Raw genomic sequence first — 20,709 nt, 5'->3', positions numbered from 1 at the left:
GCCTGTGTGGATGAAAACAGAAGAATATCATCAATATATATCAGGGCACGATCCTGAATAGGAGCAAAAATTTTCATCATAGCACATTGAAATATTGATGGAGCCGTCTTTAATCCAAAAGGCATAACTGTCCACTGTAAGTGATGTCCAGGGACACAGAAAGCTGTCTTAGGTCCATCTTCAGGAACAATCCCAAGTTGCCAAAAACCTGCTTTAAGGTCAAACTTGGAGAAGACAGTTGCAGAGGCTAACTGGAGTAACAGTGCCGGGCGAGTTGGTAAGGGGAACTTATCATCAGCCAGGAAGAAGTTCAGAGGCCGATAATTTATCACCATTCTCATCTTACCACGGATCTGTTCTGTTCGTTTGTTCACATAGAACGCCTGACATGCCCATGGGGACACAGTTGGTTCTAACAATCCTTGATCTTGGAGTTGTTGAAGTTTTTGTACTGCAAGGGCTAAATGTTCTGGATTCATGCCAGGATGACTGGCCTTTGTTGGATTCACATCTTCATTCTTCTTAAAAGGTAAAGAGATGAAGAACTTGGAATTCTTCCAAAGAGGATGAGTACACTTTGTCAAGAACTCAGTATGAGAGTCTGCACAGGAAGTCTGCAGAAGTTTTCCTTTAAACTCATCAAACAGTGTAGGACCTGTACCTGCAAGAAATAAGTTAGAAAAAGGGGACCAAGGGAGTACTTCTTGTTTATACACAAGACCATGGGGTGTCCATTTGAGGGGAAGATGACTAAGAACATCAAAACCTATAATGAGATCTCTACCAGGACAGTGGGAGCCTAACATAACATGGGTGAACGAAAGGGTTGGAAGAAGTTGAACTTTAATGGGTTGTTTGGTGACAAGGGTGATATAGAAAGTTTCACCGTTAGCTGCTAAAAACGGAAGAGGGGGTTCTTGAGATTTCCAAAAGTGGTATGGGAGAACCTTGGGAGACAAAATGGTTGTAGCTGCACCTGTATCAAGGAAAGCTATTAAACGGACTGGTTTAGCATAAGGTTCAGGGATTATGGTTCCTGCAGCATGGGGTAAGGTTATAGACTGACAGTGAAGAAGTGGTTGTCTTGGAGGGAGGAAAAGAATAACCTGGTAGAGGGGTTCAGAATCCTCGGACTCGGAGAGAGAAAACTCTGGGTCTGAGTCTGTAAGAGAATTTGGATCTGCATCAGCATCATCAGGGTAGTCAATTGCAAACAAAGAGAGGTCAGTAGGATCTGCATCCAAAGAGTACAAAGGCTCAAGATCAGCATCTTGTAGATCATCATGGTGAAGTGAAGCAAGCATATGAAGAACTTTCACTTTCTTGCGAATATTAGGACAGTTCTTAGCAAAGTGTCCATCTTTTCCACAAATAAAGCAAGAAGTAGACTTGTTCTTTCCTCGAAACTATTTCTTGCGGAGGAATTTCCATTGAGGTTTAAACCGAGAAGGCTTAAAAGGAAACCGTTTCTTGTGCTTCTTTGAGAAGTGAGAAAACTTCTTATGATGAAAAGGCTTTTTTGTAGGACAATCACAAGAGTGATTAGAGCCTTTACACTTGATCTTCATCCAAGAAGTATCACATGCAGAAGAGACCTTGTCAGATTTGGATTGTAATTCTTTCCAGATTTTCTTGATATTACAAAGCTTGTCAAGAGCTGTGAGAGCAAAACTGTATAAAGAACCAATACTGCAGGATGCCAGGGAGATATTTTGATTTCGCAGAAATTGGCGAGTATCAGCACCAAGAGGGTCTGGAAGTGAATTCAAAAAGATCTGCTTGAGATTTTCATCATCAAGACCGCCAATTTTATGGAATCTGTCTGTCATGCGAGAGAAGTGTCGGTCAAAATCTGGACGAGCTAGAGAACAACACTTCAACTGTAAAAAATCTTCTCGAGCTTTTGTAATATCATTCGAGATAGGGCCAAGAAATTCTTGATATAGAGCTGTGATGAAGTGGCTTTCAAGGAGTTGAACAAGTTGCAATTGTCGATAACCACCAAGAGCTAAATACCATTCTCTGAGTTTGCCTTGTAGCCGAGCAACAAACTTAGTCAGAACACTGACAGAGGTAGCACCTTCCTGAAGGAGTTCAGCATTGATCCAGGCATGAAAATCAGCAAACTTGGATGCCCACTTGGGAACAGGGACATCATCCAAGGTAAAGAACTGCTTGGGATCTTGGTTCTGAAAAGGAGCATATTGTGGACCAGGAGGAGGTTGAGGAATTTCAGGATTATGAACTATAGGGTCATCCTGATCACCATCCATATCATCAACATACGGAGGTGCAGGATAAGGGACAGGAGGTGGATCTGGACTTGTATTCATAAAAGAGGGAATGGGTTTAGAGTCATGAAGAGCTAGGGTGGTGAGAAGGTCAGATAACACATCATCGCCGGAAGGGGTTATGGCACCTATGGGAGGATGTTTGGATTTATTTTTAGGAGGTGAGGGTGAAGGGGATGGACAGGTAGGGATAGGAGGTGATGGTGCAGGGTAGGTTACAGGCATAGGATAAGGCTGAAAGGGTGGAGGTAAAGGTTTTTCCCAATCCTCATCAGAGGAAGTGTCCTTGATTGTGCATGCCAAAGGGACTTTTCTGGGTTGTTGCCTGGGAGCAATATTCTTCAGGTTGCGTTGTTGACGCTGCAGAGCTTTCAGTTCTTCAAGCGGGAAGGATCTGGGAGAAGCAACTACTGGAGGAGCCGAGGCAGCATAGATGGCAAAAGGATCTGGAGATAAAATACTTGGAATTGCTAGAGGTAAAGGTTGCTGTGTACTAGATGTTGCTGCTTGGGGTGGAGCTTGTTGTAAACTGTGTAACTAGGCCTCAAGAAACTTGAGATGTTTCTCTTTCTGGCCAATGAGTGCAAAAGTTTGGGCTGTATCAGCAGTAGTAGAAGCAATACCAGCAAGTTCAGTGTGGACTTGGTCCATCTCAGCTTTGAGGGATTTGATTAATTGAGTATGCCGTCCAACAGTGCCTTGGGTGTGCTGTGTAGAAGCAAGGATACGTTCAAGGTACTGATTTTGAACAATGGCATTTACATTCTGCCAATTCAAAGCTGCTTCAGCCTGAGAAATATCCTTTTGTTGTCCTGTGGGCAAGATAGGAGATTTGACTTTCCATACATGTCGTACACCATGAGAATCAGGACCAGGGAAATTCTGCAGAGGAGTAAAGGAAGAGGATTCTGGAGTATACATACAACAAGGAGGGACTATAGGAGAAGGTGCTTGAATAGATGGAGAAGGTTTACAGACTGGAGTAGGAGGAGGAACATAAGTAGGTTCCAAAGGAGCACCGTATTTTACCATAAAGGGATATCGGGCTTCAGTACTCAACGGTCCGACAGTAGGATCTCCTGACTCATATCGTTCCCGTAGAATAGTCTGGGAAGACTTTCGTTTGGGAGGGTGGTAGTAGTCATCATCGAAGTCTTGGAGACAATCATCACAATCACAAAGGTCAAAATACTTATGACCAGTGACTGGATCAGAGAAATAGTACACCGGGTTACCTTGAGTATCAAAAGATTTAACAGGAATCTTAGGTGCCTGAATCATTCCTGTGAACTGAGTAGGAAAAGAAGAAGGTAAAGGGTGTACCGGAGGAGTCGGAAAACGGATTTCAACCTCCCCAGAGGGGTGAGTGATATACTGCGGATCAGTAGACTGAAGAGGCTCTATCGGAGCAGGTTGGCTTGTAGTCATTTATTGTTCATAAGCCGTAACCCAGGAAGAAGAAGACGAAGAAGTTCATCTCGGGGCAATTGTCTGGGTACATGAGTAAGGCTTGGAACATGATCAGACTCCACAGAGAGGAAAAGAGCATCCTCTTATTGGCTTTTGGGTAGGTCATAGGCATGATTTTGTAACCGATAAGCCAATTGGTAGTGGAGAGTTCCTGCTAAAGCCGTAGAAGTCTGGGGAGTACCAGAAATTTGGATTTGGAACTTCAAAGCAGAGGGAAGATGGGGATCGGCTAAGGCTATATTGAAATTAGGGTAGAAGAGTGAGAAATATGGTTCCTGCATTCAGGGTGGTCTAAACAGTGGCAATCACGGCATGTTCATACCGCAGAAAGCGACTGTCAAGAAGGGCGATCCGAGAAGCCACGGGAAGACCTTTTCTGCCATGGAAAGAAAGGGCGAACTTAATCGCACCAAAATGGAGATGAGTATAACCCTGATTTTTCCACTGGGGAATGAGGTTAGACGGAATCTCTAAGGTAAACAACTGTTCCTTATCAGTGGCAGGGATGTGATACTGATCACAGCGAGAGACCTGAACCAACTCTTTCAGAGGTGGAGTTTTCTTCCGAGGAGCAATAAGAGCCTTCCAGGAAGAAGAAGAGGATTTTGTCTTCGAAAAGACAGTATAAGGGTTCAACAGAGGAGACGGAGTCGCAGGTATTATCTGCTCTTCAGGTAAGTAGTCAAACTCATACAGGGAATCAATAGAAGAGAAAGAAGAAGATCGGGAAGAAGAAGAAGACGAAGCAGAGCTTCGAGAAGAGGTTGAACAACGGGAAAGAGACATACCGGAACAGAGGCAGCAAGTCCAAAGACCAAACAACACAACTCACCGGCGAAACTCAGATAGATAAAAAGAATACTAGTCGAGGCCGATCAGGACCCTCTTGGACCTAGTTTTCAGAGGCGGAGCAACCTGAGCCGTTACAGGGTATAAAAACGGCCTCTCCTGGGCCTGAAAACCCATCGCTCACAGCATCTTTTTCCGACACCAGAAAAACCAGAACCAAGAAGTAACCTGCAATAGGGCGTGGCCTAGATCGTCTCTTTAACTAGCAGAGGTTCAAACCGAAATGAGAAGGCCGCCGGAGAAGGACCTTAGCCGGAGAAAGAAAACACTAAAGGCTCTGATACCATTTCTCTCATGATGTACACACGAAACCGGGCTCTACCCTCTAATGCATTCATCAGGGCTTTAAATAGCCAAACTTACAAGACATGTGGGACCTAGGACATGAGGCCTTCACATGGACTTACAAGACATGTGGGACCTTCACATGGACTTACAGGACATGTGGGACCTAGGACTTCACATGGACTTCACATGGTGTGGAACCGTATGTCGAGGGTGTCGGCATACATACATACTGGATACATACACTCATACCCTTCTTGACAGTCGCTTTCTGCAGTATGAACATGCCGTGATTGCCACTGTTCAGACCACCCTAAATGCAGAAACCATATTCCTCACTCTCTACCCTAATTTCAATATAGCTTTAGCCGATCCCCATCTTCCCTCTGCTTTGAAGTTCCAAATCCAAATTTCTGGTACTCCCCAGACTTCTACGGCTTTAGCAGGAACTCTCCACTACCAATTGGCTTATCGGTTACAAAATCATGCCTATGACCTACCCAAAAGCCAACAAGAGGATGCTCTTTTCCTCTCTGTGGAGTCTGATCATGTTCCAAGCCTTACTCATGTACCCAGACAATTGCCCCGAGATGAACTTCTTCGTCTTCTTCTTCCTGGGTTACGGCTTATGAACAACAAATGGCTACAAGCCAACCTGCTCCGATAGAGCCTCTTCAGTCTACTGATCCTCAGTATATCACTCACCCCTCTAGTGAGGTTGAAATCTGTTTTCCGAATCCTCCGGTACACCCTTTACCTTCTTCTTTTCCTACTCAGTTCACAGGAATGATTCAGGCACCTAAGATTCCTGTTAAATCTTTTGATACTCAAGGTAACCCGGTGTACTATTTCTCTGATCCAGTCACTGGTCATAAGTATTTTGACCTTTGTGATTGTGATGACTGTCTCCAAGACTCCGATGATGACTACTACCACCCTCCCAAACGAAAGTCTTCCCAGACTATTCTACGGGAACGATATGAGTCAGGAGATCCTACTGTCGGACCGTTGAGTACTGAAGCCCGATATCCCTTTATGGTAAAATACGATGCTCCTTTGGAACCTCCTTATATTCCTCCTCCTACTCCAGTCTGTAAACCTTCTCCATCTATTCAAGCACCTTCTCCTATAGTCCCTCCTTGTTGTATGTATACTCCAGAATCCTCTTCCTTTACTCCTCTGCAGAATTTCCCTGGTCCTGCAGATTATGGTCCTGATTCTCATGGTGTACGACATGTATGGAAAGTCAAATCTCCTATCTTGCCCACAGGACAACAAAAGGATATTTTTCAGGCTGAAGCAGCTTTGAATTGGCAGAATGTAAATGCCATTGTTCAAAATCAGTACCTTGAACGTATCCTTGCTTCTACACAGCACACCCAAGGCACTGTTGGACGGCATACTCAATTAATCAAATCCCTCAAAGCTGAGATGGACCAAGTCCACACTGAACTTGCTGGTATTGCTTCTACTACTGCTGATACAGCCCAAGCTTTTGCACTCATTGGCCAGAAAGAGAAACATCTCAAGTTTCTTGAGGCCCAGTTACACAGTTTACAACAAGCTCCACCCCAAGCAGCAACATCTAGTACACAACAACCTTTACCTCTAGCAATTCCAAGTATTTTATCTCCAGATCCTTTTGCCATCTATGCTACCCCGGCTCCTCCAGTAGTTGCTTCTCCCAGATCCTTCCCGCTTGAAGAACTAAAAGCTCTGCAGCGTCAACAACGCAACCTGAAGAATATTGCTCCCAGGCAACAGCCCAGAAAAGTCCCTTTGGCATGCACAATCAAGGACACTTCCTCTGATGAGGATTGGGAAAAAAATTTACCTCCACCCTTTCAACCTTATCCTATGCCTGTAACCTACCCTGCACCATCACCTCCTATCCCTACCTGTCCATCCCCTTCACCCTCACCTCCTAAAAATAAATCCAAACATCCTCCCATAGGTGCCATAACCCCTTCCAGCGATGATGTGTTATCTGACCTTCTCACCACCCTAGCTCTTCATGACTCTAAACCCATTCCCTCTTTCATGAATACAAGTCCAGATCCACCTCCTGTCCCTTATCCTGCACCTCCGTATGTCGATGAGATGGATGGTGATCAGGATGACCCTATGGTTCATAATCGTAAAATTCCTCAACCTCCTCCTGGTCCACAATATGCTCCTTTTCAGAACCAAGATCCCAAGCAGTTCTTTACCTTGGATGATGTCCCTGTTCCCAAGTGGGCATCCAAGTTTGCTGATTTTCATGCCTGGATCAATGCTAAAATCCTTCAAGAAGGTGCTACCTCTGTCAGTGTTCTGACTAAGTTTGTTGCTCGGCTACAAGGCAAACTCAGAGAATGGTATTTAGCTCTTGGTGGTTATCGACAATTGCAACTTGTTCAACTCCCTGAAAGCCACTTCATCACAGCTCTATATCAAGAATTTCTTGGCCCTGTTTCGAATGATATTACAAAAGCTCGAGAAGAGTTTTTACAGTTGAAGTGTTGTTCTCTAGCTCGTCCAGATCTTGACCGACACTTCTCTCGCATGACAGACAGATTCCATAAAATTGGCGGTCTAGATGATGAAAATCTCAAGCAGATCTTTTTGAATTCACTTCCAGACCCTCTTGGTGCTGATACTCTCCAATTTCTGCGAAATCAAAATATCTCCCTGGCATCCTGCAGTATTGGTTCTTTATACAGTTTTGCTCTCACAACTCTTGACAAGCTTTGTAATATCAAGAAAATCTGGAAAGAATTACAATCCAAATCTGACAAGGTCCATTCTGCATGTGATACTTCTTGGATGAAGATCAAGTGTAAAGGCTCTAATCACTCTTGTGATTGTCCTACAAAAAAGCCTTTTCATCATAAGAAGTTTTCTCACTTCTCAAAGAAGCACAAGAAACGGTTTCCTTTTAAGCCTTCTCAATTTAAACGGTTTAAACCTCAATGGAAATTCCTCCACAAGAAACAGTTTCGAGGAAAGAACAAGTCTACTTCTTGCTTTATTTGTGGAAAAGATGGACACTTTGCTAAGAACTGTCCTAATATTCGCAAGAAAGAGAAAGTTCTTCATATGCTTGCTTCACTTCACCATGATGATCTACAAGATGTTGATCTTGAGTCACTGTCCTCTTTGGATGCAGATCCTACTGACCTCTCTTTGTTTGCAATTGACTACCCTGATGATGCTGATGCAGATCCAAATTCTCTTACAGACTTAGACCCAAAGTTTTCTCTCTCCGAGTCCGAGGATTCTGAATCCTTCTACCAGGTTATTCCTTTCCTCCCTCCAAGACAACCACTTCTTCACTGTCAGTCTATAACCTTAACCCATGCTGCAGTAACCATAATCCCTGAACCTTATGCTAAACCAGTCCGTTTAATAGCTTTCCTTGATACAGGTGTAGCTACAACCATTTTGTCTCCCAAGGTTCTCCTAGACCACTTCTGGAAATCTCAAGAACCCCCTCTTCCGTTTTTAGCAGCTAACAGTGAAACCTTCTATATCACCCTTGTCACCAAACAACCCATTAAAGTTCAACTTCTTCCAACCCTTTCGTTCACCCATGTTATGTTAGGCTCCCACTGTCCTGGTAGAGATCTCATTATAGGTTTTGATGTTCTTAGTCATCTTCCCCTCAAATGGACACCCCATGGTCTTGTGTATAAACAAGAAGTACTCCCTTGGTCCCCTTTTTCTAACTTATTTCTTGCAGGTACAGGTCCTACACTGTTTGATGAGTTTAAAGGAAAACTTCTGCAGACTTCCTGTGCAGACTCTCATACTGAGTTCTTGACAAAGTGTACTCATCCTCTTTGGCAGAATTCCAAGTTCTTCATCTCTTTACCTTTTAAGAAGAATGAAGATGTGAATCCAACAAAGGCCAGTCATCCTGGCATGAATCCAGAACATTTAGCCCTTGCAGTACAAGAACTTCAACAACTCCAAGATCAAGGATTGTTAGAACCAACTGTGTCCCCATGGGCATGTCAGGCGTTCTATGTGAACAAACGAACAGAACAGATCCGTGGTAAGATGAGAATGGTGATAAATTATCGGCCTCTAAACTTCTTCCTGGCTGATGATAAGTTCCCCTTACCAACTCGCCCGGCACTGTTACTCCAGTTAGCCTCTGCAACTGTCTTCTCCAAGTTTGACCTTAAAGAAGATTTTTGGCAACTTGGGATTGTTCCTGAAGATAGACCTAAGACAGTTTTCTGTGTCCCTGGACATCACTTACAGTGGACAGTTATGCCATTTGGATTAAAGACGGCTCCATCAATATTTCAACGTGCCATGATGAAAATTTTTGCTCCTATTCAGGATCGTGCCCTGATATATATTGATGATATTCTTCTGTTTTCATCCACACAGGCTGAACATCTTTCCCTTCTCCAGCACTTCCAGAAGATTGTTCAAGACTATGGAATCATGCTTTCCCCAAAGAAAATGCAAATTGGTGTTTCTACCATTGATTTTCTTGGTGTTACTATTACCAAAGGAACATATGAACTTCAACCTCATATTGCTACTTCTCTACAACAATTTCCTGAAGGTCCCCTGACAAAAAATCAAGTCCAGTAATTCCTTGGTATAGTCAACTACATGACAGAGTTTCTTCCTCAACAAATTAGACATACGTCTGTGCTCCATCAACTCCTGAGAAAGAAAGCTCCTCCTTGGTCTTCTGAACACTCAGCAACCATTCAAGCTCTAAAACATCTCTCTAAAAATCTCCCCTGTTTACAGATTCCTTCTGATGGCCGTCGTATTCTTCAAACTGATGCTAGTGATACTCATTGGGGTGCAGTTTTACTTGAAGAAGCTCCTGATTCCAAACGAACCCTCTGTGGTTATAAGAGTGGCTCGTTTAAACCATCTGAAGCTCACTATCATTCTACGTTTAAGAGGGCCAACTTCATAACTGCATAATAAGCACAATAAGTAACTAGAATTCAACAACTAAAATTTTCAAGTGGATCTCTGCCAAGCTTTAGACTCAAACAAGTTCTAACTGGTACCTGTGGTATGGTCATAACTTGCAACCAAATAATGAGGACATAATGGGAGTTAAAATTACACATATCACAGGTAGCATGATATAAATTATAAAAGAAAGCATTTGCTATCTAATTTATATCAATTACATTAGAATAGGAAGTTTACACAGGAGTGGTCCTAGTTGAATTGAGGATCCATCAAAACAGTCCTTTCCTATTTTGACTTTTTTTTTTCCAATGCAAATTGAGTTACTCTGCCCAATTTCACATGTAATAAGAAGGATCAAACAATCATATTAGCTAGAACTAGACCCTAATCTAAGGATAAAGCAGCTGCAAAATTTTGTTGCTCCATTTCAATTCTCAGGTTTGAATTATCAAAAGAATGCAAAGTTTCCAAAGCTCATAATCAATGAGAATCAGTAACTTATCTATTTCCCATATGACAATGCGAAAACAAATGAATTGTCTTCCCACAACTTCATTGCTGTCCATGCTATTTTCTAATATTTTTATTTTGTTTCATTTCAATTTATTTATCCTTCCTGTTTAATGTACAAGGATCTGCATCAACAAGGATCAGCCAAAAGTATACTATGTTTACATTCCCAACTAACTGCTGCTCGAGTATGAAGACACTGATGACAAAACTTCAGTGTTGCTGACACTGGAAATGCAGAACAAACTAATAAGTAATTTCAGCAGCACTCATTGCATTGGGCATTGGCGAAAACAAGCAAAGACAATGTCTCACAATTCATCCTGAATTAACTAGTTTGCATCACAATATGACCACCCATAAACAATCAATACCAAGAGTAGAAGGGAATCAGCCAGCCTTCAAACCTAAGAATATGTTCTTTTTGAGGCAAGGGAAAAGGAAATAAACCAACAAACAACAAATAGGAAATCTACCCCCCAAGCTTCTAGCAGCACTCACTGGTAAAACCAGTAAAAACATAAATTTGGTGAAACATATACAGATAAAGGCATACCAGTTCCTGTGTGTGTGTGTGTGTGTGTGTGTGAGAGAGAGAGAGAGAGAGAGAGTAATGTAATACTGTATTTGAAAGACTCAAAACAGCAGCCAATAGACAAGGTCTTTAAATCAAAGAATAATTCAGGTTATATGGGGGGCAATCCTAGTAGATCTGGGAGAAGGGTATTTAGGTAATATCAGCAAACAAGAACAGAACACAGGGTAATAGATTCACACTGAAATCTGTCATGAATTGGCAATTAAAACAGAGTTGAAAATCAGTATATTGATGAGGAAACAAACAGTAACCAAAGCAACGGTAAAACAATAATTTCCAAGACCAACCAGAATTCAGAAATTAGGATTTGTAGTGCTCAATTGATTCAACATATGACATAAGCAAAAGCTTAAAGCTCATAATCAATTCAACAAGAAAGGTCCAAACAGATTATCTCAAGATCAGATGGTAGGATTTAGGTCAAACTCAAATCGAATTTACCATTAGGGTTCCTGAATATACAGTCAAAATCCTGAAGCGATCTAATGGATGTATTACTTAATCTCAAAAAACATGTAACGCGTAACATGTAAATTCTAGGTGGAACAGGAATTTGGAGAACAACTCAAGGTCCGAACTTACTTATTAATGGCAGAATTTAGAATATAGATTCCACAACTCCAGTACAAGAATAGCAGCACATGAAGATGAGCAATAGAGCAATCCACCCGAGCTTCACACGACAAAGTATTCAATTGGATCAAAGAGAACTAACTTAAAAGCTCAAAGCTTCACACACATACATAACCCAACCCAAAGCTTATTTCCACTAAATAAGCTCATTAGGCCAACTTAAATACTTAAATAAAAGAGAACGAACTTAAAAACATTAAGAAACTATTAGTTAACGTATTATAGAGGATTTAGGAATTGACCCAATTCATGATAAGCTTCAGGAAAGTCTTTTGAGATGGCATGGCCAAGTTCAATGGAGGCCATCGGATGCATTGGTAAGGAGGAGTGATCTAATTCAAATAGAAGGATCTACATGAGCTAGGAGCAGGGAAAAAATGACCACAAGAGAGGTAGTGAAGAAAGAAATTGACAGATTCCCAAGTATGGCCTCGAATATTAGTCATTTTTATCTTTGTTTTGTTTTTTGTTTTTTGTTTTTGTTTTTTTTGTTTTTTGTTTTTTTGTTTTTTTGTTTTTTTTGTTTTTTACCCCTGAAACGATGAGAGTAATAAATCTGAATCGATCAAATATCATTGTCGGTCTTATCCTATATTGATATGATATGACCAATACAATACCGATACTTGAAACCATGTGAAAGGATTGAGATTAGTCAAACCCATCTTTATTTCTACTGCAATCAGATCAGTCCTTGTATCTTTATTTCTCACACATTGGACATAGAGCCCACCCCACAGAAACATAAAGCAAAGACAAATTAACACCCTTGAACTCATAACATAAACATAACACACAGCAACAAGACACATGTGACTTACTAAAGCAAATGAAGGAGCCCTAAATTGAAGAAGAGAATTAAAAAGGCTAATCAAGAATAGACAGGATTGGAGGGCTAGGATCTAGGAAGCAGACTCCATCCAGCTGTGTTCTACTTCGTTAATTTTTGCAGTCATCTGTTTCCTTTTACTTTTACTTTTACTCTTCCTTGTCCTTGGTTGGATCCATGTAACTGACCCCATTATTGGGACGAGGCTTTGTTGTTGTTGAAACTATTGGTTAAGAACAGAATTAGAAGAGTAGATATACTAGGCTGGCCTCTTTTGGAATTTCTGCGATAAACCTTCAGATCTGCATCAGAAAGCCATTGAAACAACCAAATCAAAGTTCCAAACCTCCTTGGGTCATCGGTAAGTATCTATATCTTGAATCCTATGACCTGTTGTCTTCCTCTATCATCATCTCCCTACAGGTGTACAGTGAACTTCTGATTTTTGTCTTCTATGACCTAAACAGAGTGAAAAAGCTGAAGAACTTGGAGATGGAGTTTTCATTGGGCAAACAAAGAATTTTTCTGGAGAGAGAGGGGCAAGGAACCTGAGAGCTCCAGGAAGACAATGAACTTCCCTCCAAAAGACAGAATCTCCCATTCATTCAATCAAGGATAAAAATGGGAAATAATAATTAATAAGGAAAAACTGGAACATTTAAACCTGAGATGGGACCAAATCTGATGAAAACCCTTCTTTTTAATATAGTGAATCGACAAGAATTTGTACAGATAGAGAGAGAGAGAGAGAGAGAGTAGAAACAAAAAAATTCAACTCCAAGTTTCCCGTCCCAAACAAAAGTGCAGCATGTCTATAGTAATACATTAACAACAATGCAGAAAAAGAAATCTCCAAAAACAGAAAAAAAACAGCATCAGTTACAGAATAGAATTGAGACATTCTGCTGATGTAATTATTAGGGAATAGGTTACGGACCATTGTAATGACATTCATGAGATACACATGATTGGTGAATCTCAATCTTCAAAACCTCCTCCCTTCTGGATGAGTATGACTGATGAAGGTCCATATTTAATGTCCCTCGAAGTAATTCTGGAAAGCTCTTAATACTCAATTAAGGAGCCATTACACATATTCCAAAATATCCAGCCAATAGCATGAGGCAGCTTCTGAAACATTAAAAGCTGCCCAGTCTTAAATAATCTGAGCTTTCCAAGAGAAAGAACATCTCATTGAAGAACCCCAGGAGGTAATGGAAGAGAAACAGAGACAATAAAGCCTCATACAACTTAACCAGATCTTATATGTAGTTTATCACAACATAATTAGCTGGCTACTTGGAGTAGCTGGACAAAATTTGCGTGAACGATTGAAAAGGGCAGATGGAGGTTACATTGCCCAGATATGAGATCAAAACATGGCTTCTCCTTTTCCCTTTCTCTTTGTGGGATATAGCATAAATTTTTTTATTTTTTATTTTTTATTTTATTTTGGGGGGGGTGGGGGTGGTTCGCAGAAATGGAGAAGGAGAATCATTCTTTGTATGTCTAGAATTTTCAAGGCCAATAATAAGACACTTGCAGGTTGTAGATATTTGGATTTTGAACAATCATCGAAGGTTTCTTGAATGAATGAGAAAATTCATAGGCGAGATGCACTGCTAGAACCCTAATTCTTACTTAAGGCTGTGGGGATATGAAAAAAGGAATTAACTTCTACATGTATTTTTCCTATGCTCACTCTACTGACATATTATGGCCAATAGATGGGTTTCTACCAGACATGGGCCAAGGCAACAGAAACACATGCAACCCTCCAATCATGATACTACTCATCCCCCATTGCGAAAAAAAAAATATATATATATATATATATATTCTCATATTCCAAGCATGGTTCCACTCATCACCATAAAGAAGGTCAACCCAATCATTGTTGAGAGATGTAGAGGACAGCATTACTTATCAAAACACCAATTGCATTGAGTCTCATGGTATTTAATGTAGAATTACTCTTTAATATTCTGTGTCTTGCCATACCCTGAATTGCCGTGCCAGTGGACAGTCTCTCCATCATTTGGGTGATCTCTCTTTCCCACACGAAGATATTGATCATTAGCCACTGATTTATAGACAAAAAGAAATTCAAAACACAAACAAGGTTAGATTAGAAAGTAAAGTGTAAGGCCTCATATAATACTCACCAGAAAAGCAGTACCTGATCGCTTCATTATTCACAGTAATACTAACCCTCAAATAACTCTGCCTCTGTGTTTCACCCATTTCATTAGTCCTCTCCTCTTCTTCCTCCAATGTAGGTTCCAATATATCCTTCATCATCATCAATTATATCTTACAATTTCAAGAAATCTCTTACCATAATAATGGCATGAACTCAATTGGTTGTCAAACATCGGCCCCTCTTTTATCAGGAACAGGTTCAACCCCGTGCAATCAATATTAATATTTTTTTCAAATGAACGACACAAATTTAAGTCTACAATTGATATCTCAATAGCATCTCTGCCTTCCAGCTGAACCCCAAACCAATCAAACCCTTCGAATTCTTGAATATATTCTATATGATCTCGACCTGTTATTTTCATACCTTCAATTCTCAGCTTAATTTTACAATCAATTTTTTTATCTTTGCTATGGATAAAAGATTTTAGAGTGAGATCTTTTTGTATATACTCCAATAGTATGCCTTCATGTACGGAGACACTCAAAGAAACATGCATAATTAACCTGCTGCTACAGATCTCATCATCATCAGGAATCAAGAAACGAGTTTGGATCCACAACCCATGTGGGGGCGGGGGACAGAGTGCACACCTTCCATGGGTGTGGGACCTCCCTCTGACGTGTGGGATCCACACCCCAGGGCGAACTTCATCTATCTTTTGCAAAGGTATCCAAATCTGTCTCCAACTTTCAATGTTACCCCACAGAAATGTTCCCTGTAAGAGAGGAAAAGAAAGACCCTGTCGATCATCAATTTGAGAAACTAAATTTGGTTTTGTTAGTAATAAGGTAGGCAAAGAAAGACAGGAAAAGGACCTGGCCTTGTGTATGCCACCAACGATTTGTTACAATGCAGGAGCGTCTATCCACTTTACAGATCCTTTCACTGAATTCATCGTTCCTTGTCTTCACGAAGCCTCTAAATTGCTCGACCTTTACACAAACATTTGCAAGGTACAATTTCTCCAAGTTTTTCATGTTTTGTATGTCTGGTAAACTTTCAAATTTTGTTTCCCAAACATGAAATTTAATTAAACTAGATGGAAGCTTTGGTCTGCACAGAAGAAGCTTGTCACCTCCACCAAGGATTAAGCAGTGCAAAGACTTCATATTTTCCATTGACCCTGGCAGATACATTAATGCATGATTGCCATAAAGATCTAATACCTCCAGCTTTTTTAATATTCCAACACCATCAGGCAGCACTTTAATATTTGTGCCGTTCAAGAAAAGCTCAACTAAAGATTCTTTTAGATCACCAATGGATTCAGGCAACTTGCCGAGTGAGAAGCAATCAGTGAGAATAAGGTTTTGAAGAGAACGCAACATACATATACTGTCTGGGAGTTCCCTAAGCAAAATGCAATTTTCCAAGTTCAAGCAAACAAGCTGCTGGAGCTCCCCAATGGATTCGTGTAAATTAATTAAACTGTGGCAACTATCAAGATACAACCTCTCTAAACGAGGAAATCCTGAGAAGTTGGGAGACTCGGACAGATTCAGACACCAACTGAGTTGAAGAACTTTCAATTGTTGAAACAACTGTCAACCAAAGATATGAATATAAAATATCAATGTCCATTAACACTCTTAGTTGTAAAATGAGAAAGAAAAAAGACAAATACCACTCACCTTATTTTCAGGCCAGTTATTCCAAGCTTGTCTAAACTGTCCATGTCTTAAGTCAAGCATAACTAAATCTTCATGATAAAAGTTGGCCAATGGAGAACTCCACCAACTGAGCCATCTTAACCCAGAAGGAAGACGCTGAAAGCTTCCCTCCAAGGTTGCTCCTTCAACTTTTAGTAATCTTAGTTTAGGCATCTTCTCAAAGTCTTTAGTATGTAAACAAATGTTGTCGTAATCTTTTGAATGTACCCAATTAAAGAAAAAACCATCATTTGAATTGAAGCCAAGGAGGAGACCTTCAACCATTTCATTCCCCTATAGCAAAAAAATAGTCAAAGTAAAAAAAATAGACATAAAAGTGTAGAGGCTTTGTCAACATACTCATAATTATCGCATTTGGTACTAACGCACTTTATTTCAAGGATTGAGTTTTCCTTAAGCCACGGTGAAGGGGAATCCCTTGACCGCAACTTTCTAATGGGTGGAAGATGGTATTATGCAACAGGGAGGAGGGAATTATTGACTTTGTCCAATAGGTGGGGGAGATGTTTTAGGACCCTAGGATAGTGGCTCAACCCTTCTCACACAGTGGAGGAAAACTTTCTCCTTATTTCAATAGCTATTCATATATTAGAATTACATGCTTAACCTATAGTAGTAGAAGAGGCAAATTAAAAAAGGAAAAAAAAAAAAAAAAAAAAAAAAGATTCATGGAATTAGCTCTTACCTTACCACCATTTAATGCCTTCATGCTATCGTCATGAAACCATACCCTGCTACGTTTACCAGGTTCTAGAGGACTTTGAAGGTACACAATTCCCCTTCCCATGTCTCGAATCTGATCGTGCATCCACAATGTATTCGATTCATCAATCTTTAAGAGGGATTTTCTTTTCAGAACTTCTATGCGGTATCTCGGTTCAAAGCCACAAGCTTCCCATATGGAAATTATGGTTTCTTTCTTCCATCCTATGAAAAAGCATGCAGCATCAAGAAACATGGCTTTTTCAATATCATCTTGCAAATTATCAAAGCTTAGTTTTAACTTTCCATAGACATCATTATGAGGAATTTGTTTCAATATACGATGCCTACTTTTCCATACTTCTTTATCTTCTACAAAAGATAAATCAGAACCCAAAACCTCCAAGGCTAAGGGCAACCCTCCTGTAGTGCCTACTATATCAACTGAAAGCTGCATATAATCATCAGGAGGTTGGTCTGTAGAAAAAGCGTATGAACTGAAGAGCCAAAGACTTTCTTCCTCGTTCAATTCTTCAGGCTCGTATAGTTTTCTATTACTTTCAGCAATTCCGATTAGAACGTTCTGATCTCTAGTTGTCACGATTATCCTACTTCCAGGACCAAACCAATCGGGATCAGCCAATGCATTTAATTGGGAACGATGACCCACATCATCAAGAATGAGAAGAATATCTGTATTTGCAAGTCTTTCTTTTATCAATCTTGATCCTTCTCTAGAATTGCATATTTTTATTTTCTGCCGAAATATACTGTAGAGAAGTTTCTCTTGCAAACAAACCATACCATTGAGCTGTGATGCTTGCTCTCTAATGTCTTCAAGAAAACAACTCCTACTAAAGTTTTTAAAGATGCAATTGTATACCGCTGTCGCAATGGTTGTCTTCCCAATGCCACCTACACCACATATCCCCAAGAACTGAACATCTGTAGAACTGATTTTTAGTAGAGATAATACAGATTCTATGCGGAATTCTAATCCAACAGGGTGTTTAACACCTATCAAGGGAACCATATTCAATCGGATCCAAGCACTTTGAACAACTGACTTGATCAACTCTGATTGATCATATCTGTAATTAGTTCACAGAAAAACAAGTTACAATTCACAAAACAATTGGAAAGTGAAACTCAAATCTTAATAGAAAATATGAATTTGATAAAGTTTCTTAAGGGAAGAAATCTTATTATTAAGATATATTTCTTTATCACTGGAATGGGTAGAAACTTGAAATGATAAAATATGAACTTAAGATATGATATGACCTTCAGAGAAGTAGTAGTTTTGAGGGACTAGTAAGAATTACCCGTTGTCAAAAACCCATCCACTCTTATCTCCTATAGCTCGCAAAGTGTCCTTCCATCTCTGTAGAGTTTGGGGCGACTCCTTGCCATGTCTCTGAGGAGAAATCTCAAAACATCCAGTTTGATTCTTAACGTGAGATGTCTTCACCTTGAAGAAAATGGGAAAAATAACTTGACCACTGGTTCGATGACATTCCAGCATCTGAGCGAGCTCCCTGAGGCACCAACTACTCTCTGCGTATCTTTCACTTAAGACAGCAATCGAGAGCTTGGAACCTTTTATTGCTCCGAGGAGTACGGGCTCAATATCTTCTCCTTTCCACAGATCTTTGCTGTCAATGAAAGCATGGATTCCACGATCCTTCAGAGCCATGTGAAGGTGACCAACAAAAGTATTGCGGGTGTCTTCGCCTCTGAAGTTGATAAACACATCATAACTTGAAGATCCAACGCGTGACTCCATGAAGATATCAGGTGCAGATAGATTAGATAGATAGATAAGACTGAATCTGTTAAAGGAACTCTATTTGTGTGCGAAGCGAATTGATTTGTGTCTGATTGAAGAAGATTGATGATTAATGGATCGAAAATTTTGCTCAACAAACAATGGAATTCGTTCGTTTGAGGGTAAAATAACTTGAATTTACAGGGAGAAACCACAACGGGAAAGCAATGTAAATGCTCTAAATCTGTTTTGGGATTTGTCGGTAGGGAAAGTAAGTAGAGTAAATGCGCTCTCCGCTAAATCTGCTTGCTCTTTGTCGGTAGGAAAGTAAAGTGGTCTTTGTCGGTAGGAAAGTAAAGTGAAGGCGCTAATTCTGTTTGGGCTTTTTTGGTTAGTGGGAATGAGATTTCTAAAAAGAAAAACTATACTTTTTTTTTCGTACGATCATCTGGTAAATAAGCATTTCATACCCCTTATTTATTTTTATTTTTTTAAATATATTTTTCTTCATCTATGTAATGTTAGAAAATGAAACAGATATTAGATACTCAATTGTATAATCAGGTGATCATTTGAACATTGGAGCCATTTTTGAGTTAGGCCTTAGAGGCTTTAGGCTTTTAGCTCTTTGCAAGGTAATTAATTAAGAAATATTTCATTAGGGGGTAATTGGAGAAGGTTAGTGGTTTTGATGCACATGCGGGTTGGATCGTTGTAGATTGGTGATTGATACGACCCAATTAATCACCCTGTAAGGTAAGAACACGTGGTATCCAAAGGAATGACACATGTCGCCCACCTGATAGAGGCCATAAGAATTCTAACCACGCAAACCACGTGAAGAGAAGATACCCGAATAAAAAATATTCCCCACATGGGGAATAGCACGTATCCGAGTGGGACTCGAGAAAAAGGCAAACCCCAGAGAGACTCCCAAAAACCTAGACCCTAAGCACTACAAGAGAGGGCCCGAAAGGAGGGAGAGGTAGGTCAACACACCATTACTCTTGTGAAAACATTATTCCACTGGTCTCTAACTTGGGCGTCGGAATACTAACCCCGGAAATACCTCCGGGTCCCTGCCTTCTGTCCTTATGCAGGTTTAGCTCCTCTAGCTGATTTTCGACAGTAATAGTGATATAATGATTTTTTTCTTTTTAATAATAAAAGAAGTAATTGATTATTTAATTGAAGAGGGTTCTTACGATGCCAACATGGGGAAGGATCTATACCTCACACCAATGGTATTGCCATTGGATCCTACTTAGTTGTATTAATGGTAAGACTCAGATGAAGGGGCTAGGGTAACAAAAACAAAACAATAAGAAAAAAAAGAAGCAGCTCTTATCTAGATGATTAACTTCCTAACCTTCCGTACAACTAATATCATTATTACTAAATCACGCCTTTAGAGAGAGCTAACGGGTTTACCTCCTATTCCCAAAAAAGCTTGATTAAAAATATATAAAAAACAGTAAAAAAAACGTTACTTGTTTACGATCCCCATGCCCAGAGACAGCCGGGTGCAGATAGACTATGTTGCCCCACCCCACCATCACCATGCAATGAAGATGCTTTTGTACACACTGTCACTGGCTTCATATTAGCATGCCCTTGCAAGGCTCTTTCTCCCATAAATAATAATAAAATTCTAGTGTGAGCATGGTTTCAAGTATTGATCTAGGATAAGTCGTATCGAATCAATATCGATTGAGACCGATCCCCGATCTGATACCAATCCAAATTGATTATCTGGATCTTTTTAGGGATAAAATACGAAAAAATAGTATTTTTTTATAAAAATGAGGGGTAAAATAGACTGATACTCACTGATCCCATCCAATTTGGATCAATATCGAATCAGTATCAACATAGGCCAATACCGATACCGATATCGTCCCCTAAATCCTTGAGTGTGAGTGAAGGATGTAACAAACTTATTATTAGACATTACTAGTGAAGC

General features: G+C 40.2%; 1 protein-coding gene across 12 annotated transcripts in view; it reads right to left on the bottom strand.

Moving 5' to 3' along the window:
- The window catches only part of LOC122068193 (disease resistance protein RUN1-like), a 34,887-nt gene extending 15,806 nt beyond the window's left edge, over nt 1–19,081 (bottom strand). For 6 of the 12 annotated variants that reach the window (XM_042632064.1, XM_042632080.1, XM_042632075.1 and 3 more), the window contains exons 1-5: nt 18,304–19,081; nt 16,962–18,069; nt 16,238–16,549; nt 15,422–16,147; nt 14,402–15,321 (exon numbers count right to left, since the gene is read on the bottom strand). In XM_042632064.1, coding sequence (XP_042487998.1) covers nt 14,704–15,321; nt 15,422–16,147; nt 16,238–16,549; nt 16,962–18,069; nt 18,304–18,764 — 3,225 coding nt within the window. In that variant the 5' untranslated portion in view covers nt 18,765–19,081 and the 3' untranslated portion in view covers nt 14,402–14,703. The remainder of the gene's footprint in view (nt 1–14,401; nt 15,322–15,421; nt 16,148–16,237; nt 16,550–16,961; nt 18,070–18,303) is intronic. The other 6 variants (XM_042632070.1, XM_042632117.1, XM_042632093.1 and 3 more) reach the window with 3 other exon arrangements.
- Between the last annotated feature and the right edge of the window lie 1,628 nt (nt 19,082–20,709).

Source organism: Macadamia integrifolia, chromosome 2 (genome assembly GCF_013358625.1).
Source record: "Macadamia integrifolia cultivar HAES 741 chromosome 2, SCU_Mint_v3, whole genome shotgun sequence".
In the NCBI taxonomy this organism is placed as follows: Eukaryota; Viridiplantae; Streptophyta; class Magnoliopsida; order Proteales; family Proteaceae; genus Macadamia; species Macadamia integrifolia.
Note: the sequence above shows the minus strand (reverse complement) of the source record. Positions and strands in the feature narration are given on the sequence as shown.